The sequence below is a fragment of the Lepidochelys kempii genome, chromosome 1 (assembly GCF_965140285.1).
Source record: "Lepidochelys kempii isolate rLepKem1 chromosome 1, rLepKem1.hap1, whole genome shotgun sequence".
Taxonomy (NCBI): domain Eukaryota; kingdom Metazoa; phylum Chordata; order Testudines; family Cheloniidae; genus Lepidochelys; species Lepidochelys kempii.
Window position 1 is genome coordinate 138,214,228 of NC_136380.1, and position 14,963 is coordinate 138,229,190.

At 44.3% G+C, this 14,963-nt stretch overlaps 1 protein-coding gene across 1 annotated transcript in view; it reads left to right on the forward strand.

Annotated features, from left to right (window-relative positions):
• GRPR (gastrin releasing peptide receptor) overlaps window positions 1-10,883 on the forward strand; it is a 50,071-nt gene extending 39,188 nt beyond the window's left edge. The window contains exons 2-3 of the mRNA XM_073328012.1: window positions 5,108-5,459; window positions 10,491-10,883. Of these exons, the coding sequence (XP_073184113.1) occupies window positions 5,108-5,459; window positions 10,491-10,883 (745 nt within the window). The remainder of the gene's footprint in view (window positions 1-5,107; window positions 5,460-10,490) is intronic.
• Window positions 10,884-14,963: the final 4,080 nt, after the last annotated feature.

Sequence of the window (14,963 nt, forward strand, 5' to 3'; positions counted from 1 at the left end):
TTAGAGGGAAAATTGATCTCGGCCAGGCTTGGCTGAAAATGCTGGAGAGACCTTTGGGTGAGAAACTTCTTTAGACAGGAAGTTAACCTGTTAGTTAGGTCTAGAAAGAAAGCATGTTATGATTTTATTTTACAATAAACCATTTGAATCTCTATTATTTGATTGATTGATTGATTGATTGATTGATTGATTGATTGATTGATAGATATAGTGAAAACAAGAGTAAGAGTAAGTGCTGTGGTGTTAAACCAGCTGGCGATCCTGAGTATATTGTGACTTTGGGAACAGCTGACCTGATAATTAGGCGAGTCTCCAGTGGATCAGGAACAGAGCACTGCAGGGAATGCTCTGAGGACCCAGAGGTTGGTGTGTGCCTCTTGCTACCTGTACAGAGGAGGCGAGGCCTGTGGAGGCTGGTAGGCAGTGCTTGTGCTGTCAGAGAGCTTATCCACAGCAGGCACAGAAAAGACTGCTCCATGCTAAAGGCAGGTGGTGATAATGGTGAGGGGCCTCACCCCGCTGGGTACGCTGGGGAGTGTCACAATTACGCCCATGCTTAAAGTTAGGTATATGCTCAAGCACCTCGCTGTCTAACATAGAGAGTAGGAGAAGCGCAGATCCTCATTATCCCCTATGGTCAGTTATTTGCTGCGTATGTGTTCTCGCTGCATGCTGCACTGGTTCTGGCCAGATAGTCCATACAGCAGGCTCGATCAAACTGCCCCAAAAGATCACAGACTTTATTCAGTGGCAGAGGTGCTTGGCCAGGTTTATTGCCAAGAAAGCACAGTATTAATGCCCTATACGTGCTACAAGTGCACTTAATACATGTATGCCCAAGACAATGGATCAGCTCAGTGAATGGCGGGACTTTCAGTTCCCCCCTCGACCGGCCAAAGACACCCCCTTTTTGACCCCTCTTTTATACGCCGATACAAACAAATTACGCATTGCCCCACTGACGTGGTTAGTTGCCACCCTTTACCGTGTACCTATTGGTTTGATCAAAACGTCTCTAGCCATCACCCTGTCAGCCTGACCTTATCTTTAAGGGGGGGTCAGTGTGTCCACGTACCATCTTCGGGGAGCGTGTTTATACCATAACCTTGTATCGGGGTATTCTGGTACTAGCCTTCTGGAATATGTTTACAGAAATTCTCAGTGCCTAGGAATGCTTGTGTTTTTGCAATGACAGCTCTGTTCTTGCCAAGTTCATATATCGGATCGTGAACCTGCAAGCAAGCATCTGCTTTGTAACAGGGCCTGACTTTTGCTCATAGCCAAACTTTTGCTAACTTTGCTTTATATCAGCAGTGCCTGACTATTTTAGTTCAGGCCTTAGGCCTTACACCAGACCCGCTATACCAGGCCTCATGTCTCAGGCTCTCTCTTTCTACTACATCCCGCCAAATATGTGGTATTAGTAATCATGGGAAGCAAAGATGTTGATTCCTGCACTTTTACCCATCCATGGGTCTGATCCAATGTCTTCCCACTGATTTCAGTGGGCAGACTCCCATTGACTTAATCGTACATTAAGTTAGAGACAAAAGGAGCCCCACCGTGGTTTGGGGCAATATATCACTGGCTACACAACAGTCAACGTGGATGTGTCTGTAGATATTTTTGGGTAGAGACCATTTTGAATCTAGAACTTAGCTCTGAAGAATGTTTACCTGTTGAACAGGTGACCCAACAAACAGGATGCTATAATGCTGAGTGACAATGAAAGATTTAGAAAAAGCCTTCAAGAAACTTCATGAATGGTCCCTCAACACAAATGTTCTAGCATGGGTATTCAGTGTAGAGGGTTTCCCATCTGTAGATCTGATTACAACTTGACAGAACAGGAAGTATCCCTACTTCTGTTCCAGGGTGGGACACACCTCAGGATCAATGTCAGACACTTTCCTGTTTCCATGGAACAAAGAGCTCCTCTTTGCCTACCTGCCAGGACCCCTGATTCCCAGGTCATAGAATCATAGAATATCAGGGTTGGAAGGGACCCCAGAAGGTCATCTAGTCCAACCCCCTGCTCAAAGCAGGACCAATTCCCAGTTAAATCATCCCAGCCAGGGCTTTGTCAAGCCTGACCTTAAAAACCTCTAAGGAAGGAGATTCTACCACCTCCCTAGGTAACGCATTCCAGTGTTTCACCACCCTCTTAGTGAAAAAGTTTTTCCTAATATCCAATCTAAACCTCCCCCACTGCAACTTGAGACCATTACTCCTCGTTCTGTCATCTGCTACCATTGAGAACAGTCTAGAGCCATCCTCTTTGGAACCCCCTTTCAGGTAGTTGAAAGCAGCTATCAAATCCCCCCTCATTCTTCTCTTCTGCAGGCTAAACAATCCCAGTTCCCTCAGCCTCTCCTCATAACTCATGTGTTCCAGTCCCCTAATCATTTTTGTTGCCCTTCGCTGGACTCTCTCCAATTTATCCACATTCTCAAGAGGTCATTCTCAAGCTCAAGCAAGATCAAGGCAAGATGATCCTTATAGCTCCAGCCTGGCTGAGACAGATGTGGTACACAGAGTTCTGCAAATTGTCCACTCATGAACCTTTATTGTTACCAATAGTCAGAGATCTCCTGACACAGAACCACAGTTGGGTGCTACATGTTATGGCATGATTCATCAGTGGCTGAATGTAAAGAAGGCACATTGCTTAGTAGCAGTTCAGAAAGTACTCCTTAATAGCAGAAAGCCACCCACAAGAGCTACTTACCTGAGTAAATGGAAGTGTTTTTCCATCTGGGCCACCTCCCATAATTCTGGACCATTTTGTGTACCTTCAGGAGTCAGATCTAGCCCTTAGTCAGGGGATAGTCAGATCTAGCCCTTAGTCATCTTGGCATTTCACCCTTGCACAGATGATTAGACTGTTTTCACTTGCCCAATCACTACCAGGTTCCTTTAGGGTCTTGATAGATTGTTTTTATTTGTCAGAGACCCAACACCTTCTTGGGATTTAAATCTGCTGTTGTCTGCGGTTATTGACCCTCCTTGTGAGCCTTTAGCATCATGCTCATTTCAACATCTGTCAGCACAGGTAGCCTTCTTAAAGGCCATTACCTCCATCACAAGGATGAGAGAACGGAATGCATTGGTCACAGATCCATCCTCCACAGTCTTCTACAAAGACAAGGTTCAGCTGAGAATATACCCCATGTTCCTTATAAAGGTGGTGGCCAATTTCCATTTTAATTGGTTTATTCACTGGCCAGTTTCCTTCCTGAACCACATACACATAAAGACAAGCAGAGGCTCCGTACTTTGGACATTCAGCAAACATTGGTGTTTTACCTAAATAGAACAAAGCCTTTTTGTGTCTTTTCCCAGCTTTGCGTCTTTTATGGAATATATGAGAGACCACCCGATTACAACTCAGACTCTCGAAATGGATCACCAGCTGCATTACAATGTGCTATACTGGCAAAGGAGCAATGCCTCCTGAGAAACACACAGTGCACTCAACAAGAGCTCATTTGAACTCAGCAGCATTTGTGGCACAATCCCAGTTATGGGCATCTGTAGAGCAGAGACATGGTTTCCATTCATACACTCACCAAGCACTGTATGCTGCATCATAGAAGCATGCCAATGTTGGGAAGCAGTCCCTCTTCTGATGAGACTCCCTACCCTGCCTCTTGGGGTAATATCTTGGGAGTCACCTAGAGTATAACAGGCGTATGCAAGCACTTGAAGAAAAAATGGTTACTCATCTTCTCATAATCATTGTTCTTCACGATGTTCGTAGGCATGTGTCCATTACACGACCCACCCTCCTTTCCTGATGCATCAGAGCCTACTATCGGTTCCGGTGTGAAGGAACTGAAGGGGGGATGGGGCAACTCCACCCTTTATATCCTTGCTTCAGAGTATGAGGAGCCCAGCAGTGGGCAGAGCCACCCTGATGGGTACCACTACAGAAAACTCTCCAGCACTGGTGCACGTGATGTGCAGACACCTAAAGTGTAATGGACATATTCAACACATCGTGAAGAACAGTTATGAGAAAGTGAGTCGCCATTTATGTTTTATTCTATGTTGACCACTTAACCCCTAACTCTATAGGGATTCATTTTCCATATACTCTTTTAAAGGGGGATTGGGCAAATAAAAATATCTAGATTTTAAGTAGAAAATAGGATATAAATTCCATTATCATGAGTATGATTAATTTAATAATACTGTATAAAACCTGTAGATATTATTTCCTAAATTCCATCTGTTACTTCTAATTTATACTTTATATACTATAGTATAATACTATACTATTTATGAATTGTGAATTTTTAAATGCACCTATTTCAATCTGGGGTTCTTTTTATATGTGGCTATTTTGTTATATGGGCTTTTCATTCTACATACAAGCTTCAAATATATTTTGCTTCTGTGCTGAATTGGAAATTCAAACTTTTAAAAAAGTTTGAAATTCTGGAAGGAAAAAGTGTACAGAAACACAAAATCTATTATGCATATTTACATAATGTAGCACGTAATTTCTTTCTTCATAACTTGTCTTCTGTAAATCACCACATGCTAGTTAATTTGGATACAATTAATTATGAACAAATGGAAACTGCGTCCTAGACCACACATAAGTAATTTAAATGGGTAGAATATCTGTTACAATTTTGAAAACACAAGGTCTGAGTTTCAGAAGTGCTGTGTACCCTCAACTCCAAAAGAAGTCACCAGCAGCTTTTACAAACTCTTTAAGCAATATCTAGTCTAGTTTTCTTGAACAATACTGAATGAAGTGCTATTCTATTTGTAGTAGTATCACGCTGTTTATGCTTTAAAAGTACACGCATTTATTTTACTTCCTCTTAATGCCACTTGTACACATACGTGGATCTCAGAATATATCTGTACATGTTCAAAATCAATACACCTGAAATTGAATTAACTGGTGACAAGTTGAGCTGATTGCAAAATTTCAGAAATGTTAAAAATTTCAACCAGCACCAGTTGAAAACTGTTGCTGGGATTTTCCAAAATGAAAAGGGGACTCAGTGAAAGATTGGACAAAGATACATTTGACCCAGTGTGACTATTTTCAATGTCATAGTTAGTAACAGTTCTTTCTCTTTGCTCTTAGGTATAAAGCGATAGTGAGACCGATGGATATCCAAGCCTCCCACGCGCTGATGAAGATTTGTGTGAAAGCTGCTATGATCTGGATTTTATCCATGCTGCTGGCCATTCCTGAAGCAGTGTTTTCTGACTTGCACCCTTTCTATGACAGAGACACTAACAAAACATTCATCAGCTGTGCTCCTTACCCACATTCTGATGGGCTACATCCAAAAATTCATTCAATGGCATCATTTCTGATCTTTTACATCATTCCTCTATCCATCATTTCAGTGTATTACTATTTCATTGCTAAAAATTTGATCCGGAGTGCTTACAATATACCTGTGGAAGGAAACATACATGTTAGGAAACAGGTATGAAATTATTTTATTTGAAAGTACATTACCCTTGTGGACGACACCCACCTTGATTGCATTGGCCTCGTTGGCACTACAAAAGTACTTTTCCCTCTCTTGATATTCACCCCTTCTTGTTAACTGTTGAGAATAGGCCAGTTCCACTTTAATTGAATTGGCCTCATTAGCACTGACCTCCCACTTGGTAAGGCAACTCCCATCTTTTCATGTGCTGTAATGTACTGCTTATTGTATTTTTCACTCCATGCATCTGATGAAGTGGGTTTTAGCCCACAAAAGCTTATGCCCAAATAAATTTGTTAGTTTCTAAGGTGCCACAAGGACTCCTCATTGTTTTTGCTGATACAGACTAACACAGCTACCACTTTGAAACCTGTTCTCATTTAGTGGCTGGAGATTTGTGAATCTACTACTGCTTCCAGCTAAGGGCACAAACAGTATATGTTTATACTGGAGATGGCGTTATTTCTAGCTCAGGTAGACATATCTTTCATAGCTTTGATCAAGAGAGAGTACTAAAAATAACAGTGTCCATGGGGGCACAAACAGTGAGCTGGGCTAGCTGCCCCAAGTACAATCCTGTCTGAAACCCTTGGCATGTACTTGCGGGACAAGTTGCTTGCACCAGTGTGGCTCCACTCCTATTTTTAGCACACTAGGTTGATCAGAGCTAGCACAGGTATGTCTCCTTGAGCTGGAAATGACCCCTCCAGCTCCAGTGTGCTGCTACCCTTAGATCTTGTCTAAATGGGAAAGTTACAGTTCTTTAACTTGAATTGCTTTTAAACTTTTAAATTAGTACAGCCCCCTGTGTGGACTTTCCTATTTCAGTTTACATGTGGATTATTTCAGTCTGGCTTAAGTCCCACTTGATTGTAAGTAAACTAACGTAAGCCATGCTTAAACTGAAATAAGTGTTAGTACAGGGTTTTGCTCCAGTGTCAATAAATCAGTTTAAATCCTCACCTTAAATTGAGCTGGTGCAACTTTCTCATGTAGCAACTTTCTTGCTACTTTAGCTCAATCAGTAGAGGCTCATGCTTTTATGTTTTAGGCTCCAAGTCTGCTGTTAGTCTGAGTGGGATCAGCTGTACAAACAATGACTTTACCCTAAGTCAGTAACAGATCTGAACTGAATTTCTTGAACCTTTAGAAATTTTCCCATCACTGGTTATCAGGTAGCACCACGTGGGTGAAAAGATGTGCTTTCAGCATAGTAAATGGGGGGATTTCACAAAGGACGTATCTTACATTACTTTTGAATGTTTATAAGTCTTTCTCCCACCACTCCCACCTTTCCACCTGTTTGGTGACTGCTTTGATTACCCACTAAAGTGCACTAGAAGTATAAAGAGCCACTTCTCGCCTGTCCTTTCCCCAAAGGTTTGTATACAGAATTATAAAGATAGCAAAAAGTGAGTCTGCTCCAGCAAAGTCAGTCAATGATTTGACTCCTGCAGTGCATTCAGCAGTGATAGGTCTTTGTCTTAGATAAGTGATATTGATTTCTTTATTGCATTGTTTCCTTTCTTCATAGTGCGGATGTGGGCCACAATAGCTTCAGTATCAAATTAAGGATACATTAAAAATATATATGTACAGTTCACTCATGAGAGACTTATCCCACAGGGTTTAATTTACAGTTAGATCTTTGGGGACATATGACTGTCATCTGGTACATGTCAATCTTTTCTGAATTCAATAGCTAATTTTCAGCTTATGCAATTAAAGGAACACAAAATAAAGTCATGACGTGCTATGGCAGTGTTCTGTTGCCTGCTTCGTGCTTGCTTCTATCATGGGAAAAGATTTGCTTTTTGTGACCATCTTAATTCTCAATTTACTTATAGTGCTTTGGGATGTGACTATCTGACTCAAATCTTTCATGTGAGTAATGAGAATATAGCATTTGCCACATTGGGTCAGAGCACAAAAAGCCTCAAATCTTGCCTCAAGCAGTGCCAAGCAGTACCTAATGATTGTTCAGTGCTATACATTGGGGTGTGAAAAGGAGCACAAGTGTGTAAAGGAGTGGCTGATCAGACTTTGATACACTTTATAAACATCTATACCTCAAATGAGACCCATCTAACTCTCCTTAAATTTTACAAGGATGAGAGCTGGGATTCTGAATATGACTACTCAGCAAAAGCTGTGTACAGGCTAGTGTATACCAGTGTTTCTCTACCAGGGATACATATACCCTTGGGCAGGGGAGGGCAAACTATGGCCCACAGGCCGCATCCGGCCCGTCAGGGCTTTCAATCCAGCCCACAACATTTCCAGCAGCCAGGCCCCCTGCCTGCCCTGGCCCCGTGCCACCTCCCGGAAGCGGCCAGCACCACGTCCCTGGTGGGGTGGCGGGGGAGGGCAGAGGGCTCCGTGCGCTGCCCTCACCTGCAGGCACCGCCCTCCACAGCTCCCATTGGCTGGGAATGGGGAGCTGCGGCCAATGGGAGCTTCAGGGGTGGTACCTGCAGGCGAGAGCAGCATGCGGCGGAGCTGCCTGCCCCACCCCACCCCCAGGAGCCACTGCCAGACATGCTGGCAACTTCTGGGAGTGGTGCGAGGCCAGGACAGGCAGGGAGCCTGCCTTAGGGCCGCTGCACACCGCTGCCACCCGGAGCTGCTCGAGGTAAGCGGTGCCGGGCCGGAGCCACATCCCGAACCCTTCCTGCACCCTGTACCCTCCACCCCACACCCCAACCCCCTGCCCTGAGCCCCCTGCTGCAGCCCGCACCCCTCCTACATCCCAACCCCCTGCCCTGAGCCTCTTCCTGCACACTGCACCCCCCCCACACACACAGCCCGCACTCCCTCCTGTACCCTAACCCCCTGCCCCAGCCCTACATTCATGGCCCTGCATACAATTTCCCCACCGAGATGTGGCCCTCGGGCCAAAATGTTTGCCCACTCCTGCCCCTGGGGGGTACGCACAGGTCTTCCAGGGGGTACATCAACTCATCTAGATATTTGCCTAGTTTTACAACAGGCTACATAAAAAGCACTGGTGAAGTTAGTACAAACTAAAATTTCATACAGACATTGACTTGCTATACTATACACTGAAATCTATATTCTACTTGCTTCTATATCTATATTCTACTTGCTTTATGTAGAATTTTATGGTAAAATGAAAAAGTAAACAGTTTTCAGTCATATTGTACTGTGATACGTTTGTATTTTTATGTCTGATTTTGTGAGCAAGTAGTTTTTAAGTGAGGTGAAACCTGGGGGTACGCAAGACACATCAGACCCCTGAAAGGGGTACGGTAGTCTAGAAAGATTGAGAACCCCTGATCTGTCCAAGCTAGGAGGTAACAAAAGCAGTGAAGACAAGAATTTGAGAACAGGTAGTGAGACTCTGGGTATGTAACCAGCTTGCTGTGCTGTCTTCCTTGCTATTGCTACCTGTGCCAGCTGGAGTCAGGCATAGGTAAGCGAGCCTGTGCACAGCGTTTGCTATGTTGTCCTACCCACACTTTCAGCTCTCACCCTTCTCAACTGAAGCAATCAGAACCGAGCCCATTACTCTGCAAGGGCCTGAATGTGCCCAGCTGCTGCCCGGATATGGAAGAGCAGGGAGGCCCCAAGCGGTGTTCACAATTTCAAGACTTACATGCAGAGCAAGTGGAGCTAGCAGCAAAAGCCACTCTAGGAAGGGTGGGGAGGAGGTAGGGCATGACCACAAAGTGACATGCATACAGCAGCCTCTTAAGACAAGTGGTAGTACACTGTCTGCCAGCAAGGTCCAGGAGGCATTGCATCTCCCATGATGCAATACTGTCTAGAGGTTCCCTGGGTGGAGCAGCTGTATCTTCCTCTTTTGGATGGTGGGTCCCCTCTAAGGTCTTGTCCTCTCTAGGGACATAAATATGTTTTTACAATGAGAGAGAGAGAGAACACATTGTATCACCCTAGTGCAGACTGGGCAGGTTGTAGCTTTACTTAGATTTAGCTGCTCGAGGTGAACCCTAGGCCCCCCTCAGGATTTCCCCTTCGCCCTCTAAATCAATGTAAGACCACAGCTTGCCCTGTCTGTGTAACATGTTAGCTATCATGTGGTAAAATTACAGCTTTTCCTAGTGTAGGTCAGGCCTCAGGGAGTTTGTCCTTTCATTGCGCCTCGGCCTTCTCCCATCATGGTTTGAACTGGAAGATTGGCACAGCCATTTCTGAGATGGCCCTGTGACAAGTTGGGGGTTCTGTCTGCAATTTACGAATGGTGGATGATATTATTAAATTGTATCATGAAATTTCTGTGTCACGGAAAGCCGATACGTATGTGGATCCATCATTGCTGACAGGACATGCAGCTGGTACTCACTAGACAAAGGACAATGGGGAATACTTAATGTTAATGATGGTTGTTTGGTCATACAAAAGTTATCCTAAAGAGTGACTGCAACTTAGGGAAAGCCATTTTTACCCTTCTTCTCTGAGGGGAGGGTTTTTCTGGAGAAAATTTACTAACCATAGATCAAAGAAACCCAGGAGACTAGGAGGGGTTTCAATAAGGAAATATACAAGAAGCTTGGAGAAGGAGAAAGGAAGGCTACAGGAGCTGGGGAAGAAGACTCCATGAAGGAGAAACAATGATCCCACCTGCCTGACGAGCAGGGTCTGCCGGCATTATATACGCGTATGTTTACCACATGGCCCCAAGTAGTAACGTATTTGCACTCTGTGAAGTATGCTAGGTAGCCCCTACCCTGGCTAATATGTTGCTGATTCTTGGACTTCTGTAGACCATGCTGGGGTTAGTGATACTCTGTCACTGAGCATTAGGTTCACCTGAGTTTTATCTTTAGGATAGAAGAGATGTTTTAGTTGTTTTGTTTCTTACTTTTTGGGCAGCTGACTCGCTCAGTGCTAAAGTCCTGTCCAGTCCAGACTCCCCTGCAATAACTGTCTCATTTCCCCCACATCCACGCCCGGTGACAGGAAAAGTAATTAGCTTCCAATTTCACCAGCTTTTGCCAAAGTGAGGAACATTCGCTAATCTACTTTTCTCTTTGTTCTTTTCAGATTGATTCACGTAAGCGTCTGGCCAAGACAGTGTTGGTGTTTGTGTGCCTCTTTGCTTTTTGCTGGCTTCCTAATCACATCATCTATTTATACCGGTCCTACCATTATTCAGAGGTAGACACCTCAGTGCTGCACTTCATCACCAGCATCTGTGCTCGAATCCTGGCCTTTGCTAACTCTTGCGTAAACCCTTTCGCGCTCTACTTGCTCAGCAAAAGTTTTAGGAAACAGTTCAACAACCAGCTGTTGTGCTGCAGAACCCGTCTCCTCATCAGGTCCCAAAGCATGGGCAGAAGCACCACTCGAATGACCTCCCTCAAGAGCACCAACCATTCAGTGGCCATGTTCAGCCTCATCAACGGCAACCACATCTGTAATGAAGGCTGTGTATAGGGTACATGGCAGGGGACAGCTTTGGAAACTGTTGTGCGGTGTAGTTAGCATGGCTGCCTGCTCTGCTTTGCGGGAATAGTGCGTCGCATACATGCATAGAGAAATCAACTGCATACAAGAACTTCCAGGTACTTTAGGGCCTGACACCGTCATAGTGAACATCTCGTGTGATGTGCTGAACGCCTTCAGTGCCCACCGATTTAACAAGAGTTGAGTGCACTCAGCCCCTATAAGATCAGGCCTTCACTGGCTTGGAGTCAAATCCTGAGATCCATAGTTTTGCCTCAGTTCTGACTCAGGCAGACTCCAACCACGGTCACATAAAAAAACTGTGTAAGGGACTCAAGATTTGTCCCTTTGTTTGCGGAAACAGCTTCATGGAGTTTTTTTTCTCTGTCTTGTTTTTTGGCTGAAGTAAATTCATCTAAATGAGAGCAACCCTTTTAAAAAAAGTGAAGTGTAGATCATTCCCTAGAGCTGTCAAATATTTATAAATGTTTGAATACAGTATTCATAGTGTAAAAAGATTTTCACAGTGTTTACTGGGGTGTGTTGGCCCCATCTGAAATGAGTAGTATCTTGTACACTATCAATGTACCATTTGAATAAATGTGAGTTAGAAGATGTTTACAGTTTGAGTGTGTGCGTTTTTCCATATTGCAGAGGCAAAAGCACAGCACTTTGAGAGTCACTGACAATTCTGCTCTTCTCTTCAGGGGGCAAAATAATGGGGGTTACATTATTAAACGTGTAATACAGAATTTGAATTGCGTTTGATTAAGGATGAACAACAAATGTCAAATGAAGCACAGAAGTTCTTCATGGGGATGTATTCTAATATGGGGATGTACAGTGAATGTCATTACAAACTCAGGGCCTGGTCTCAAACCCATTACAGTAGATTTATACCTGTATTTCCACTGAAATCATAAAACTGGTGGAGAATCAGGCCTTCACTATTTTCCACTGCCAAGTGGTTGGGGCACCATGGCATCCATTATTCTCAGAATAGGAAGATAATGTGCCACGGACACGGCAGATTGCAAATCCTGCGTTAACATAAGGCAAAATCCAATTCCCATTGAAACAGGTGGGATGCAGTTAAGCTGTACAGTTACAAGCCTCTTAAAGCAAACTGGTGCAAGTGAGAGCAGAATTTGACCCTTGGAGCAGTGAATGCTGAGTTAATGGTGCATCTTGTTGGGGAAGGGGAAAGAATCAAAGACAAAGAGAGAATGAAACCAGCAAAACATTGTGGTAAATTTGGATTGAAAATGCAAAACCATAATGTAATGGTTGGGGTATAATCAGAGCAAAACCTCCCAGTGCCCATTGAGTTCAGTAACAGGTGCGTGCCTGCCTCCAGGGGCAGACATTGGATGTTCAGCAGTTCACAAGGGTTGGTTTCCTTCTCTTTCAGTCTACGGGAGTGCATGTCCCCTAAATTTTAGTTAGGGGGTTATATTAACTCAGCATTCACAGCCGTAGAAATGACTTTTGTCTCGTTTAGATGTGAAACCATAGATTGTCCTGGGATCTCAAGACTAGGGCCCTACCAAATTCATGGCCCTGAAAAACACGTCACGGACCATGAAATCTGATCTCCCCTGTGAAACCCTATACTATACAGATGTCATGGGGGAGACCAGTATTTCTCAATCTGGGGGTCCTGACCCAAAAGGAAGTTGTAGAGGGGTCAGAAGGTTATTTTAGGGGGGTCACGGTATTGCCACCCATATTTCTGGGCTGCCTTTAGAGCTGGGCGGCCAGAGAGCGGCGGCTGTTGGCCGGGCGCCCAGCTCTGAAGGCAGCGCCCCACCAGCAGCAGCGCAGAAGAAAGAGTGGCGATACCATCCCATGCCATCCTTTCTTCTGTGCTGCTGCTGACAGCGGCTCTGCTTCAGAGCTGGGCGCCCGGCCAGCCGGCGACGCTCTCCGGCCGCCCAGCTCTGAAGGCAGCACCGCCACTAGCAGCAGTACAGAAGTAAGGGCAGCAGTACCGCACCCCCCACTCCAATAACCTTACGACCCCCCCACCCGCCCAACTCGTTTCTGGGTCAGGACTCCTGCAATTACAACACTGTGAAATTTCAGATTTAAATAGCTGAAATCATGACATTTATGTTTTTTAAAATCCTATGACTGTGAAATTGATCAAAATGAACTGTGAATTTGGTAGGGCCCTGCTCATGAGATTGGGCCCAGGTCTGGGAACCTTTGAGAGACTCTGGGTTGCATTTCAAGCAGTCCAGGAAATGCCAAATGAGAGGAACATATGTGGTTTTGGATTTTGCAATGAATATTTTCCATGATCTAGTACAGTGGTGGGCAACCTGAGGCCCACGGGCCACACGCGGCCCATCAGGGTAATCCGTTGGCGAGCCGCAAGACAGTGTTTACATTGACCGTCCGCAGGCACGTCCCCCTGCAGCTCCCAGTGGCCAGGAACAGCAAACCAGGGCCACTGGGAGCTGCGAGCGGCCGAGCCTGTGGACAGTCAATGTAAACACTTTCTTGCAGCTCGCCAGCAGATTACCCTGATGGGCTGAGTGCGGCCCACAGGCCACAGGTTGCCCACCACTGCTCTAGTAATTAAGTACATTCAACTAATGTGAATTAGTGAACACAATGAGGAATGTTTAGGGCTTAACCGATTTTGAGTAGTACCTTACAGCATAAGTAGTCCCACTGACGTCAGATGGACCTATCTGTAGCTCAGGGTACTACTTAGGCCTTGTCTACATTACAGGGGGGAGATCGATCTAAATTATGCAACTTCAGCTACGTGAATAATGTAGCTGAAGTTGACGTGCTTAGATCTACTTACTGCGGGGTCCACACTAGGTGATATTGGTGGGAGAGGCTCTCCTGTTGACTTCCCTTGCACCTCTCATTCAGGTGGAGTACAGGAGTCGATGGGAGAGTGATCAGCATTTGATTTAGCAGGTCTTCACTAGACCTGCTAAATCAACTGCCGATGCATCAATTGCTGCGCATTGATCCCCCGGTACGTGTAGACAAGCCCTGAGTGTGAATAACCCATCAGACTCTGGTACTAACTGACTATTGTTAGTTTTCACCTTTCTACTGCAAGTACAGGTACTGAGATCTATGAGGGCGGCAGTGGAGAGATTTGCTGTTCTGATTTAAAAGTGCTTTCCTCAAAACGCAAACAGCAGGTAACAGTTTGTTCTTCAAAAGCAAATGCACTAATTTTGGTGCACAAGATAGATGGGACAGTACAGTGAAAGAAGAGAGTTCTTTCTAGTTACAAATTCATGTATGTAATTTACTATATTCTCCTGATGTCTCAATTTTGTTCTTCACATCTAAAGCTGGTCAAGGGTGTGTGTGTGTGTGTTTCTGCTGAAAATTTCAACTTTTCACCAAAAATTGGAAAACCTGAAAAAGTGTTTGGTTTTTAGCAACTGAAAACCAAAATAGTTTGGCTGAAAACTGAACAGATCTTGGGGTGGGGCAGAAAAAAAATCAGGGTTTGGTTTTCTGCCAAAAATATTTCAGAAAGCGTCTACTTTCCTCAAAATAGTCTCCCTTCAGTCAAAACCCCAGTTTTCCACTGAAAAAAGCATTGATCGAAAATTTTCAGATCGCAAAGAATTGAACTGGGCTGGCCCAGATGGATTTCTCAAATGTGTTTTCTTTGAAATTTGCAAAGAATTTTTTTTCTATCAGACAAAGAACAAATTTTCTCTGCAGCTTTCTTGCCTGTGTGAAGCTGGCATTTGTTTTTGGCCCGTCACTGTACTAAAGTAGCAGCAAAACACAACCTGGGACATAAGGAAGGACAGGGACTTTGAGAGGGCTTTGTTTGTTTGTCTGTTTGTTTGTTTGTTTTTAAGGACGATGAAATTTTGGGGGTGTATTTTTTGTAGTCTATTACTTGTCTCATTACCCCAGTTTCAAAAACATGATGCAATTTGTTACAGAACTGCAAAGGTCTGAATCCTGATCTCATTGAAATCAATAGCAATTTTATCATTGACTTCAGTAAGCCCATGGATTTGGCCCAAGATGTAGTCTCAGGAAATTGGGGTTTTTTGTTTTTTGTTTTGCTTATTT